At 39.8% G+C, this 12938-nt stretch overlaps 2 protein-coding genes across 5 annotated transcripts in view; both read right to left on the bottom strand.

Moving 5' to 3' along the window:
* On the bottom strand, positions 2466–6682 carry LOC104760396 (disease resistance protein LAZ5-like). The gene is made up of 5 exons (XM_010483316.1): positions 6156–6682; positions 4932–6072; positions 4494–4805; positions 3311–4270; positions 2466–3237 (listed from the first exon to the last, which is right to left on the bottom strand). Exons 1-5 carry the CDS (start codon positions 6608–6610, stop codon positions 2659–2661), a joined length of 3447 nt encoding a protein of 1148 aa, XP_010481618.1. The 5' UTR covers positions 6611–6682; the 3' UTR covers positions 2466–2658.
* Positions 7025–12938, bottom strand: part of LOC104760394 — a 14269-nt gene continuing 8355 nt past the window's right edge. For 2 of the 4 annotated variants that reach the window (XM_019240395.1, XM_019240397.1), the window contains 8 exons: positions 11148–12935; positions 10511–10825; positions 9433–10425; positions 8799–9348; positions 8600–8691; positions 8345–8497; positions 7738–8228; positions 7025–7578 (listed from right to left, as the gene is read on the bottom strand). In XM_019240395.1, coding sequence (XP_019095940.1) covers positions 7266–7578; positions 7738–8228; positions 8345–8497; positions 8600–8691; positions 8799–9348; positions 9433–10425; positions 10511–10825; positions 11148–12935 — 4695 coding nt within the window. In that variant the 3' untranslated portion in view covers positions 7025–7265. The remainder of the gene's footprint in view (positions 7579–7737; positions 8229–8344; positions 8498–8599; positions 8692–8798; positions 9349–9432; positions 10426–10510; positions 10826–11147; positions 12936–12938) is intronic. The other 2 variants (XM_010483313.1, XM_019240396.1) reach the window with 2 other exon arrangements.

The following is a 12938-nucleotide window of genomic DNA, read 5'->3' as shown; positions in this document are numbered from 1 at the left end:
ATCATCTACTATTGTCAAGAAATATCTATAACCACCAACCGTTGGAACAGAAAATGTACCCCAAGTGTCAATATGAATCAATTTGAAGGGTTTTTCTCTTATATTATTCAAGGATTATAAAGGTAAATGTTTCTGTTTCGATAAATAGCAAACATGATAATGAGTTTTATCTTTATTGATTTTAGACTTGGATAACAATAAGACATCAGAAATAGATTCTATCTTTAGCAATAGATGGGTGTCCTAACCTTTTATGCCATATATCTGAAGTAACTGAAGAGACAGAACATACAGACTTACCAGGAAAAGAAGAACTAGAGACATTAACAAGGGTTTTATCCAAATGCAGAACGTATACATTCACAACTTGACTACCTTTGCCAATCATTAGGTCCTGAGTAAGAGCCTATATCACACAATCATCAGAAGTAAAGCTAACTTTAGACCTCAAAGATTTTGTGATTACACTAACACTCAACAAATTAACTTGAATTCAGGAATATGCAACACATTATGTAAGGAAAATGCATATGTAAGCTGTATATAACCGGTTCCGTCTATTTGACAGTCTGACCATTGGGAAGTCTCACAAAGGTTCTATCTAAAGATCTATAATCATCATAAAGGTTTCTCTCATGAGTAACATGGTGACTAGCCCCTGAATCTATGACCCAAGCTCTAAAAGACAACTTAGTTTCATGAGGTATAGAGGAAGTCAACACGTTATAGAAACTGAAATCATATAAAGAGAGAAATGTACCAGATATCTGTGAGATAGTTGGTACGGAATTTGAAGTCGAAGCTATGGCTTTATCAGGGCATGAGGTGACGCTTGAAGATTGAAGCTTAGTGCTCAGATAAGAGATCATCTGTTGGAGTTGTTCATTAGACATATCCTCACTGAAACTCTCTTTAGGTGTATCTTTAATATCTTTGACATGACCGGTAGTAGCCAAGTTAGTACTCCCAACATAGTTTTTCTTCTTTGCCCTTGGATGACATGGAGGATAGCCATGTAGTTTGTAGCATTTATCCGCAGTATGTACAACATGCGAGCAGTGAGAACACTTAGGTTTCTGGAAGTTTCCTTGTGCCATCAAGATTGAATTCTGATCCGGGATCAAAGCCTGAGATTGGAAAGCAGTAGGATTAGAGATTGGTCGAGAAGACACTCCTACTACTCTCTGAATCTCATCCTGATCCAAAATGTTGTAGAACTCATTCAAACCCGGTCTTGACTTCATATTTAGTATTTGACTCCTGATATTTCCAAAGTCATCATTCAACCCCATAAGAAACTGAGTAATCCTGCTAGTATCAGCTTCATCAAGTAACTCCTTAACTTGATCACAATCACACCTCTTCACTGTTCTAGACTTTGTGTTGGCTAGTTGCTCCCACAGTGTCTTCTTCTTCGTGAAGTAGCTGGATAAGTCAAGCGAGCCTTGTCTCAGAGTCATCACGACTTGCTCAAGCTGATACCTCCTCGGAAGGTTATTCACCTTAAACCTTGTAAACAAATCATTACACATTTCAACTGCATCTTGATAGCAAAGTATACTATCATAGATCTCCTTACTCACAACATTCAGAATCCACGATTTCACCATGTTGTTACATCTACTCCAGATCTTGTAGTCAAAATCACTTTCACATGGCCTAGGGATAGATCCATCAATAAAACTAAGCTTGTTCTTAGCTTCTAGACTAATCCTCATAGCAATTGACCAGCTATTGTAATTTGTACCATCATGAGTGTGAGCAACGATCATCAAATCTGGATGATCTGAAGATTGAAGATTAAAAGGACTATCGGACTCAGCTGAGTGTCACGATAAAGATCCTTGAGCTTCGTATCCTTCTGATCGAAGAGTGCGATGTTGTTTCATCAAATCAACTTCAGGATCATCAAGAACAGTAGAACCGCGAACGATCCTAGCTACGGATGCTTCTCCTTCAGGTGTTTCACTTCGATTTCTCAATTTTCCCTCTTTCCGCACCATTTTCGCAATCAACGATATCGCCGGTGATGTTCCGACGGTGATAGAAACGATTTGATGGTGAGATTTTGAAGAATTTGATGAAGAAGAAGAAGGTGAAATCACATGAGAGCTAACAGTAAGAAGAAAGGTGAAGCAGAATCATGTGGAAATGCCTCTATTAAATGTTTAATCAAACTTTGCAAGCCCATGTCCAACAACTTTCAAAACGACATGAAGTGCCTAGTGGGCCATGGTTGTTTGACAAATTAAAAAAAGATAATGGTTTATTCATTGATACTTAGATACATGTCTCACATTAGGATTTCCTAATTCTGATGCACTCGAAGAGTCGTATATGAAATCTTATGTTTGTGCTACTGATAATGTTTATGAATACAAATAATGATGAATGAAATGCCGAACCTGATTGCAATTATAAGTTCATCCAAAAAGCTTTGTATCTTGAAATTTTCAAGACTTGAGCACCGAACTCTGATTTAGTATTGAGACATGAGAAACAAAATGTTGTACAATGACAATGTCGTTATGACATACATCAACAATCAGCTTTTTATTACAAAAATAATTACTGGATCGACAAGAGAAGCTAAATTAGCTCTCTATGAAGCTAAATTGAATTTATCATCCCTCGCAGTGATTGCACCACAATTTGCAATCATAATGGAAGAAACCTTCTTATTCTTCTCAAGGGACCCAACCATCTATTCTCAACTTGTTCCAAGTGCTCTGTCCTTGAGCTTCCCTCCCAAGAACCAGACTCAAATACTAAACTAAAACCGCATTTCAAGACCTCGCAATTCGAAACCTTGCCAGTACCGTCTGTCACTTCAAATTTAATGGAAGCCCTAGTAGGAACACATTCTTTCTCACAGTCCTTTTCTTGAAATTTGTTGATATTCAACCAATTGGTGTAGCCGATGAACACATGAGTCGACTTAATCGTGCGTTGTTCGTCGCCTGTCTCAGATAAACCTCCAACATGGCAATTAAAGTAGCTAGAGAATGTCTCAACATTGCTGAACTCGCATATACATTTCACCTGGAGGTTGTTGTTTCGAACTGTGTGGTCCTTAAATGAGACAATAGCACACAGAGCTATTCCAACAAACCCACTTTTACTCCAATGTCGAGGGAGCTCGGAATCCAACACTGCTCCAGAAGCTTTGTGACTAAACCAAGCAGGAACGTCACTTCCAGGAAAACAGGTGGCAACCAAAGCTTCGAAAGCAAGACCCTATAATGTAAAACCGAAGATAATTAAAATAATTTGAACTGTTGATTGAGAATTCGGGATGATAGAGAAAGACCTTATTGTGGCGATTTAGTGCATCTGAAATCATCCTGCTCTTGTTGTGAGCATAGCATATGATTTCATTCTTTGCGCTGTGCTCCAATTTCTCACAGTTAGTGAAAATGAATGAGCAGGGGATCTGCTGCGTTGGCATAAGAAGGGCCAACGGACTTGCTACTTCTTTTAGTGAGTTGCAAGCATGTGCATCTAAGCATTGAAGATTCGGTGGGAGCGTCGGAATAGATAGTAGATTCTTGCAGTACTTCAAGTCGATACAATTCAAATGATGGAGTTGACTAATGCTAGATTGTAGTGTGCATATCTCATCATTTCTGCTTAAGCATAGACGCCGCAACATGGATAGACCATTCATCCGAGGTGACCGTTGGAATACCACTTGGCCTTTGAAGTTACCACAGTGAAATAATATGTTGGGCAAATCTTTGATTTTGGTCCCATCAAGTAGCAAAATCTGAAGATTTTCCATGTTCTCCTTAATATCGGGGAAACTCGTAAGCTTAGCACAACCAGATAGTATTAGTTCTTTAAGAGCCTTCAGCTTGTCAAGACATTCCGGTAGAAACTTCAACATTTTGCAGTCTTTGAGATTCAATAACGCAAGTTTCTGGAAGTTTTGGATGGCCCAAGGAAGATTCTGAATAGCAGTGCCATCTAAATGTAGATACTCAAGATTTTCAGAAAGCAGCTCGAAGTTGATAAATTTTGAGCAGCCACTGAGGATAAGAGTCTTCAGGGAGACTAAATCAAGTCTTTCTGGTAGAGAAGAGAGCATTACGCATCCTCTGAGGTTAAGGAAAACAAGGCTCTTCATATTTTTCATCTCTTTTGGCAACTTATCAAGAAAAGTGCAGCCTTCAAGATTTAATCTTCGAAGATAAAACGCCTTTGACAATGCTGACAGGTCAGTCAACTTGTTCGAATAACTTAGATCAACCCACTTCAACCATGGCGTTTCCTGTGACAACAACTCAGAACAAGTTTACCACCAATCAGCTAGATTTTAAAGGTTATTGTAGTCATATAGGTCTTGAATGTATGTTTCATTCAAGTGAAATTTATTTTATTGAAGAATGAAAAATGTTGTTACGAAAATTTCACATGTATGCACAAACTTGAATCTGAAACAATTGACACCATAGTCTACTGTAGCAATGCAAAGAGGGTACATGGAGACACACCTTAACAGCTTCCCAAACCCGTTTAATCTTACTGTAAGGCAGCCTGAGATCAATGAGATTCTCTGGGTTGAAGTCAGGTGGAAGTTCATCCAATGGAAATTTCAGCCAGTGGAGATATCTGATTTCTTGAAACGGGAACTCCAGTCCATCAGGCAAGTTTACTTTACAGTCAACATCACATTGTTGAGGACAAAGAGAGTCATATATTTTGAGGTACCGCAGATTCTGCTGGTTGAACCTTTCGATAAAAATGTTCGGGTCTATGGGGATTCCATTCTCAACTTTGGCCGTGTCTAGGAATATACCCCTCACCTTTTTTCATTTCCCGGAAACAAGTCAAAAGACAAAAAAAAAGTTAGCAAAGCGCATATGAAGTAATCCAGCCTTAAACTCAAAACATACGACTCAAGAAAGTATATATATTGAGATTTCTTATACCTTTTTAATTTTCTGATTGAGGGTAACCTCTTCAGAGCGTAGGGTGTTTGTAATTTTTTCATGATTCCACATTCTTTCCCCTGACTTGTTTTCATCAGATGAACCAAGTTCCTGGCCAAATGTACACAGTATATTATGCATCTCTATTCGGCCGGCAGAGATACCTATGAACAACTTTTCAGCAAGATCATTAACATCTTCACCAGACTCAGGGCCATATGGGTCCAGTAAACATTTCACATAATCTTCCTCTTCTGATCTGAAAAAACAAGCTACGTCGAGAAACGCATCTTTCTGTTGTTCACTCAGCTTGTCATAACTGATTCTCAATTCAGTTAGGATCTTTGAACTGCAACAATATGGCAGTGTTACTAGTCTTGCTTCCCAGTGAGCTTCATCTTCCCCGCAAAGCTCCTTTCCCAATTCCTTGAGGGCTAGTGGATTGCCTCCAGCATAATCCACAAACTTCTCGGAAAGCTTCATGAAATTTCCTGCTGTACTAGAGTCTTGATCGTTAAAGGCATGATGTTTAAAGAGCTCCAGAGCTTCTTTATCATTCAGTCCAGGGACCATATAAGTATCGTGAACCAAATCTGCGATCGTTGACTTGTCACGTGTTGTAATGAGAATCTTGCTCCCCTTCTTAATCCACTCGAGATTCTCGAGTAAGAAATTTACTTGGTTCTTATGGCTCACATCATCCAAAACAACAAATATTTTCCTGTTGAACATTTGAGCCTTGTGATCCAATTCTTTACCGTTCATAAGTGTGTCCTTAAACCAATCCGATCCATCATTTGACTCCTCACGGGTCGCCCTGATAATCTTTTTAAACACAAACCTATTGTTCCACTTCTTGAAATGCAGTTCCGAGAGAGCGGTTTTACCAATCCCAGGCATCCCAACAATTCCAACAAGTTGAGTTTCGAGGCTATCAAAATCCAACTTACCTTCCAATTGTTTAAGCCGTTGTTCCATTCCGTACTCAAGAGGAGGCGCTTTAGGCTGTTGGGTGTGTTTAGAGGATGTATTACCATTAGAACTTACAGTTGAGATGTCTTTAGAGATCCCGTTGAGAGGAATCACCGCAAGCACTCTTTTGACAGAGTCAACGATCTTATCAACGAGCTCTCTCTCGTTCCTGCGGTTTCAAGTGAGGAAGAAAAAAAATCAAATCAATGAAACAAACCATTGAACAAGAAACAGGTCAAACAATATCACTACCTAAAATTCTTCAGATTCAAACCTATCTTGCTTGGAACAGACTGCAAAGCGTTCTCCCAATTCGGTATATTGGGTCTTTTCCTTTTACCTTCTCCGTAGAGCTTAAGTCCAAACTCTCCTTTCTGCTCTTTGACTTCCTCAGGTGTGACGTTGAAGAAGACGGGGATGATTCTGAGTTTTCCTTTTTGAACTTGTTCAGTGATCTTCACAAGCTCGTCCAAACACCACTTTGATTCAGCGTACTTGCTCGAGAAGATGGACAGTGCGATTTCAGATTGCTCGATCCTCGTGAATAGGACAGTGAGATCTTCGCTTGGGACCTCTTTCGTGTCGATGTAGTATTTGATTTCAGCTAGGGTTAAGGCTCCTTCCAGATGGCTGATGAAATTGCCGCGCAATTCTTCTCCCCGGAAATTGATGAACACTTGCCACGACTCTCCGGAAGAGGCCGCCATTGGCAAGTTTTTTTTGGTGGAATCGTTGGGAGAAGTTCGAAAACTGAAGTCAACTCAACTTCAAATGAAGTTAGTAACCAAAATGGTTACACTTTTACAGTGAGCAAGTTGCACACGCTGACACGCACATCAAGTTTGACCGCTTGTTTTTGCCCTATAAGTCAAGTCTATGGTTTGGTGGCTGGTCGGAACCGGTTTAATCCGATTGGACCTATTTTCTTTTTTAAGGCAGAACCCCGATTAGATTCATGTTTCAAATTATCCTCATTAGTTATGCATTCCAATTATTTTTGGTACAGGTTCGATCCCAATCTCCTCACTTTGAGATTTAAATGGGCCGGCCAGTAAGCAGAGAAGAAAACTTATCAATTACATCAAATAAGACGTTTGTTTGTTTTCTTAAGTACTCATCAATAGTTGAAGAATGCCCCATGGCGTTAGTAGGCAGCATAACAAAGAAACTGATGAATAAATATGTTCATACAACTTCAAAATCAAAGAGTTTCAGGTCCAAGAAAATGTCTCTAGCAGAATTCCCCGGACGAGCAGAAGTAGTACAAGTAGTAATTATTCCAAATGTAGTAAGCAAAACAAACATAGCAGAGATGGGCCACGCACCAAACCATTTCCTAAATATGCTGCTATCTGACTTTGCTTAAGGTGGTGGTGATATGGTTGCAGACGATTGTGTCTTGTGGTCTCTCCATCTGCAAATTTTCTGGTAAAGGACCACAACAACAACCACCATAACCAGAACATTCACTAACCACATAACACTCGAAATAGAATATGCCTCAATGAAAAGTAGAGGAGACATGATGAGACAGGAAAGAAAAGTCACAAAAAGGGCGAAAACATGGTCAGTTGGCGTATTAACACTTCCCAGATACTTAAGACTTCCTTCAGAAATTTTGGTTAGCGCTCTCTGAACTGCTTCAACAGTTGCTTCAACAAGAGAGGCATCTTCGCTGCAATATTAGAGAGAGAAACGGTAGTTGAAAATTTGTATGAAAAAGTTAGTTATGTGGCAAAAGTTGAAAGTTGTGTACTTTTTGGCATTTCCAAAAAGAACGTCATCTTATTAGACCTTATTATTCATCAATAAGGAAAAATCAGGAAATCAATACCCGTGAACTTCCGAGTGTATGCCGATTGTCTTTGCAATTGACTTCACAGAAGCTTCCCACTTCCGTACTTTCTCAAGTTCGTCCTTGTACCTCTCTCTCATTTCCTTGAAATGTTGGCCAAATTCTCCCTTGAGGCTTCTCACGTCACTTGATCTCACATTGTAGAAAATGGGGATCACCAAGAGTTTTCCTTCCTTCGCGAGCTCGTCCATCATCACAAGCTCGTTTAAGCATATATTTGACTCTACATACCTCTTGGAGAAGATGGCGAGTGCAATCTTAGACTCCTCTATTCTCTGGTAGAGTTGTATCAGTTGTTTTGTCCCATTCCCCTTGTCGTTGTCTGTGAAAACGCTGACCCTTGCATCTGTCAAAGTACTCACAAGATGTCTGACAAAGGTCCTGTGCAGCTCAGCTCCATGATAACTGACGAAAACCTGAGGGTGGCTTTGTCGGATTCCAGCTTCAGAAGACGATGCAACCATGGGAATCTAATAGACAAGACAGAATGTTTCAGAATTTGGTGGTTCATATGATTGGGGAATAAAAATGGGTTTGAGCAGTTAATTCGTCTACTTATTAATACAAAAAAAACAAAAGATCTTACAATGTCGTCGATGTGATGTTGAGGCTCCTCAGACAACTGGGCGTCGACCTCTAACGCTCGAATGTGTCTCTCTCTTTCTGAATTGTTTGATACGGTTCTATATTTAGTCCAGGAAAAACGAGACTTAGCAATAGGTGGTTCGGAACTTGAAGCCTGCATAGGACATAACAAAAAGTATAAGTACATGATCATGAAATCTTTGTTACAGAAAATATATCCGATTCATTCAACCAATTAACATATGATTGAACTTACGACTTCAAGTGCTATCATTTTATTTGGCAGTTCAAGTACCTTGTCCCCACCGTCAGAAGATCTTTCTGCTGCTTCAGTTTCCAAGATAGCCACTAAAAAAGGAAGACAAGCTATCAGAAATTTAAAAACCTTGAGCAATACTTGGAAGCAAAGACAATCGCACATAAAGATGAAGCTAACAAATCTTAGATCCAATCACCGTTTTTTGAATAATCTCTGCAGTGATTAGCTTCAAGAGGGGCTCCACGTACACCAGATTTAACCCGCAATTCATCCGTCAGATAGACCAAACTAAAGCCACACTTCAGCACCTCGCAACCTTCTAACACTTCTGTACCATCTGTCACTTGAAATTCAAACAAAGCATCACTGTGACTACATCTTTCTTTATCTTCCTCTCCCAGTTTCTTGATATCCAATATACTAATATAGCCAATAAAGATATGACATGTTTCAATCTTCCCTGGCGTGTTATTTGATGGGCTCCAACTGCCAACAGTGGAACTTAAGCGGATACAAGACCCATCTTCATTATTAAACACACTTTTACATTTCACTAAGAGACGGTTCCTCTCATGATAGCCTTGAAATGAGATAACAGCGCACAGAGCTATTCCTGTAAACTTGTTGTCGCTCCAGTGTAGAGGCAGCTTTGGCTTTAACACCAGTCCAAAAGCTCGATGACTGAACCATGCCGGCACTTCCCAACCAGGAAAGCAAGTTCCAGTAAAAGCTTCCAAGACAGAACTCTGCAGAAAGGAACACCAAAACTAAATTACATGTAATATGTTCTACCGAGGCGACTGCGAATTAATAGAGAGAGATAGATAAACCTCATCGTAACGAGTGAGTTCATCTAGCATTAACTGGCTTCTCCACCGAGTATAGGATATGATACTATCTTTTGCGTCTTGATCCAACTTATCGCAGTTGGAAAAATTGAATTTTGCATATTTCTGCCCAGACAGCACCGGAAGGGCTAGAGGATTTGCAACTCTTTCCAACGAATCACATCCATGGGCATCAAAGTATTGAAGTCTTGGTGGAAGCGTTGGAACAAATTTCAGCTTTTTGCACTGCTTCACGTCAAGGCAGTTCAGATTATATAGTTTCCCAATGTCATGTTGCAGGGTGACAAAATCATTTCCACTCAAACATAAACGTCGTAGTGAGGATAATCCATTTACACCACATGCATATTCTCTCATGGTGGAATATAACGGAAAAGGTTGTAAGGAAATATCAGCAGAAGCTGGGCCTTCGGATCCAGTAAAGCACGACATACTTGGCATCTCATTTGCTCCTGTGCCATCAAGAAGTAAAATCTGAAGATGTTTTAAGCTATGCCTGACATCTGGAAGACTCTTAAGCCTTGAACAACCAGAGAGTACTAGCTCGTCAAGAAATTTCAGCTTTCCCAAACAGTTGGGAAGAGTCTCCAGCATTGTGCAGTTTTTCAAATTCAACATGACAAGTCTCTGGAGGTTCTGTATAGCTGGAGGAAGTCCTTCAATCGCTGTGCCATCCAAATGCAGAAATTCTACACGCTCAGAAATTAACTGAAATTCCTTTAGGTTTGAGCAGTCACTGAGGATGAGAGTTTTTAGAGAGATTAAATTCATCTTTGGAAGATAGCAAAGACTTGTGCATCCTCTCAGGTTCAGGAAAATAAGAGACTTCATATTTTGTATCTCCAACGGCAGCTCATCCAAACTCGTGCAGCCTTCCAGATTTAATCTTTGAAGATTTTCAGCCTTTGACAATGCTGACAAGTCGAGCAACTTACTTGAGTGCCTTAAATCAACCCACTTCAACCGTGGTGTATCCTGTCAACATTTAACCAACAATCAGAAAATACATACGTGATCTAATGAAAACATAACTGAAAAAAGATGGAACAAGAAGACACACCTTAAGACCTTCCCAAACACGTTCTATCTTGCTATAAGGCAGCCTCAGGTCTACAAGATTCTCGGGTCTGAAGTCTGGTGGAAGTTCCTGCAACGGGAATTTCACCCAATGGAGATATCGAACCTCTTCCATGTGGAACTCAAGCCCATCCGGGAAATATAAGTTGCAGTCAGCTTTACATTTCCGAGGACAATAAGAATCATATATCTTGAGGTATAGAAGGTTTCGCATATCGGTGAAGGTCATACGTTCCAAGGCAATACTCTCCCTTATTTGTGACATGTCTAAGAAAATACCTCTCACGTTATTAGCCTCCTAAAAGCAAGTAACAAACATAAAGTTAGGAATTACATGAAGTCTCAGGGTTTTGCTTTCATATAGAGGGTGAGCTTGTTGTCCCTGTTATTTGACATTTGACAGAAACTGTTGAAATTTTCTGCCCTTGAAAAAGCTTTGCCAATAAGTATTCTAGAAGATTCCATCTATTATTTTTGTTTCATGTTTTCTTACTAACTGAAACAACTTTCATCCGTCCTAAAGCATTCACAGAAATAATGATCTTAAAGTTTGTTTTAGAATAGCCAAGAAATGTTTCAGGCATAAATGGACTCTCTTTTCAGAAAAACAATAAACGTACCGCTTGTTTCATTTTTGTCACCTTGTTGATGATATCTTTGTCGTTGCACAGCCTATGCTGCCCGGGAGAACCAAGGTCCTTACCCAATGTATACAGTTGATCATGCATCTCTACTCGCCCATCAGAAATTGTAATGAGGAACTTGTCAGCAAGATCTCTTACTTCACTCACAGCTTCAGGATTTCCTGAATCCAGTAAACTTTTAACAAAATTTTCGTCTTCTGATTTGAAAAAATGTACTATGTCGAGAAATACATCTCTCTGTCGCTCATTAAGTTGGTCAATAGAGAATGTCCACACATCTCTCATCTCAATACTAAAATTTTGTTTCACTCTTTGCAGTTCATGTTGCCAGTAGGCTTCATCTTTTCCACATAGGTCGCTTCCCAGTTGCTTGAGATCCCGTGGGTTACCTGGAACATTATCCACGAATATTCTGGACAGTGACAGGAAGGTTTCTGAGAGATACATTTGATTATAGAAGGCATGATAAGTAAAGAGTTGAAAGCCTTCTCTGTTGTTCAATTGTTGGACCACACAAGTATTATGAGCCAATCCATCTAGCAATGACTTGTCACGCGTTGTAATCACAATCTTGCTTCCCTTCTTAATCCAGTCAAGGTTGCCAAGGAGAAACTCTAATTGCTTCTTGTCACTCACGTCATCGAGAACAACAAAACTTTTGGCCTGACGCAGTTTATCCTTGACCGATTCATGAGTCGTTTCGTCATCCATGTCTTGATTTACGTGTTTGAGTAACTCCTTCAGGAATACCCTCCTCAACTGCTCCAGGCTGTATTTTTTTGACACTGTTAAAAACAAGTGCCTTGGAAACTTACACCCACGCTTTTCAAACAAAACTCTTGCAAGAGTTGTTTTACCAAAGCCGGGCATTCCAACAACTCCAAGAATATGTGTTTTTCCTGGTGTCGAAAACAAGGCCTTTTCCATTTGCTTGAGTCGTAGTTCAACTCCAACAAAAGAATGCATTTTAAGCTTCTCTAAACTTCCTGAAGATGTGTTGTCACGATAAGAGCTTACAATGATTTCTCTTCCTGCGTCTTCTTCTTCATTTGGAAGGTCAACTTCCTTGTTTTCAAAACTCTTCCCTACATTTGGGTTAGCGTCAGATTTTGCTTCATATAAGAAATTTGCATCCTTTCCCGAACATGGACCAGAGTAAGATTCATATTGGGTATCAACATGACTTCCAGAGTTTCCATAAGATATTGCTTTACCTAGGACGTTCTCAATCCTTTCTGGAATTTCAACAGTCTCTGCATCCCACCTTATATTCTCCCTTCCATTGGTTGCATAAACCAAACTAAAGCCACACTTCAGCACCTTGCAACCTTTTAACACATCTGTACCATCTGTCACTTGAAATTCAAAAGAAACCTCAGTTTGACTACATCCCTCTTCATCTTCTTCCCCACCATATTTCTTGATATCCAACGTACTGGTATAGCCAACAAAGATATGAGACGACTCAATCTTCCCCGGTGTGTTACTTGGTTCCCTCCAACTGCCAATAGTGTTAATAAAACGGTTATGAGACCTGTCTTTGTAATTGAACACACAATTACATTTTACTAAGAGACGGTTCCTCTGCTTGTGGTAGTCAGGAAATAGGATAACAGCGCACAGAGCTATCCCAGTAAACTGGTTGTCACACCAATGTTGAGGAAGTTTTTGCTTTAACACTGACCCAGAGGCTTGGTGACTAAACCACGCTGGTATATCCCATCCAGGTAAGCAAGATCCAGTGAAATCTTCCAAAACCGAACCCTA

Source organism: Camelina sativa, chromosome 18 (assembly GCF_000633955.1).
Source record: "Camelina sativa cultivar DH55 chromosome 18, Cs, whole genome shotgun sequence".
Classification (NCBI taxonomy): Eukaryota; Viridiplantae; Streptophyta; class Magnoliopsida; order Brassicales; family Brassicaceae; genus Camelina; species Camelina sativa.
Note: the sequence above shows the minus strand (reverse complement) of the source record. Positions and strands in the feature narration are given on the sequence as shown.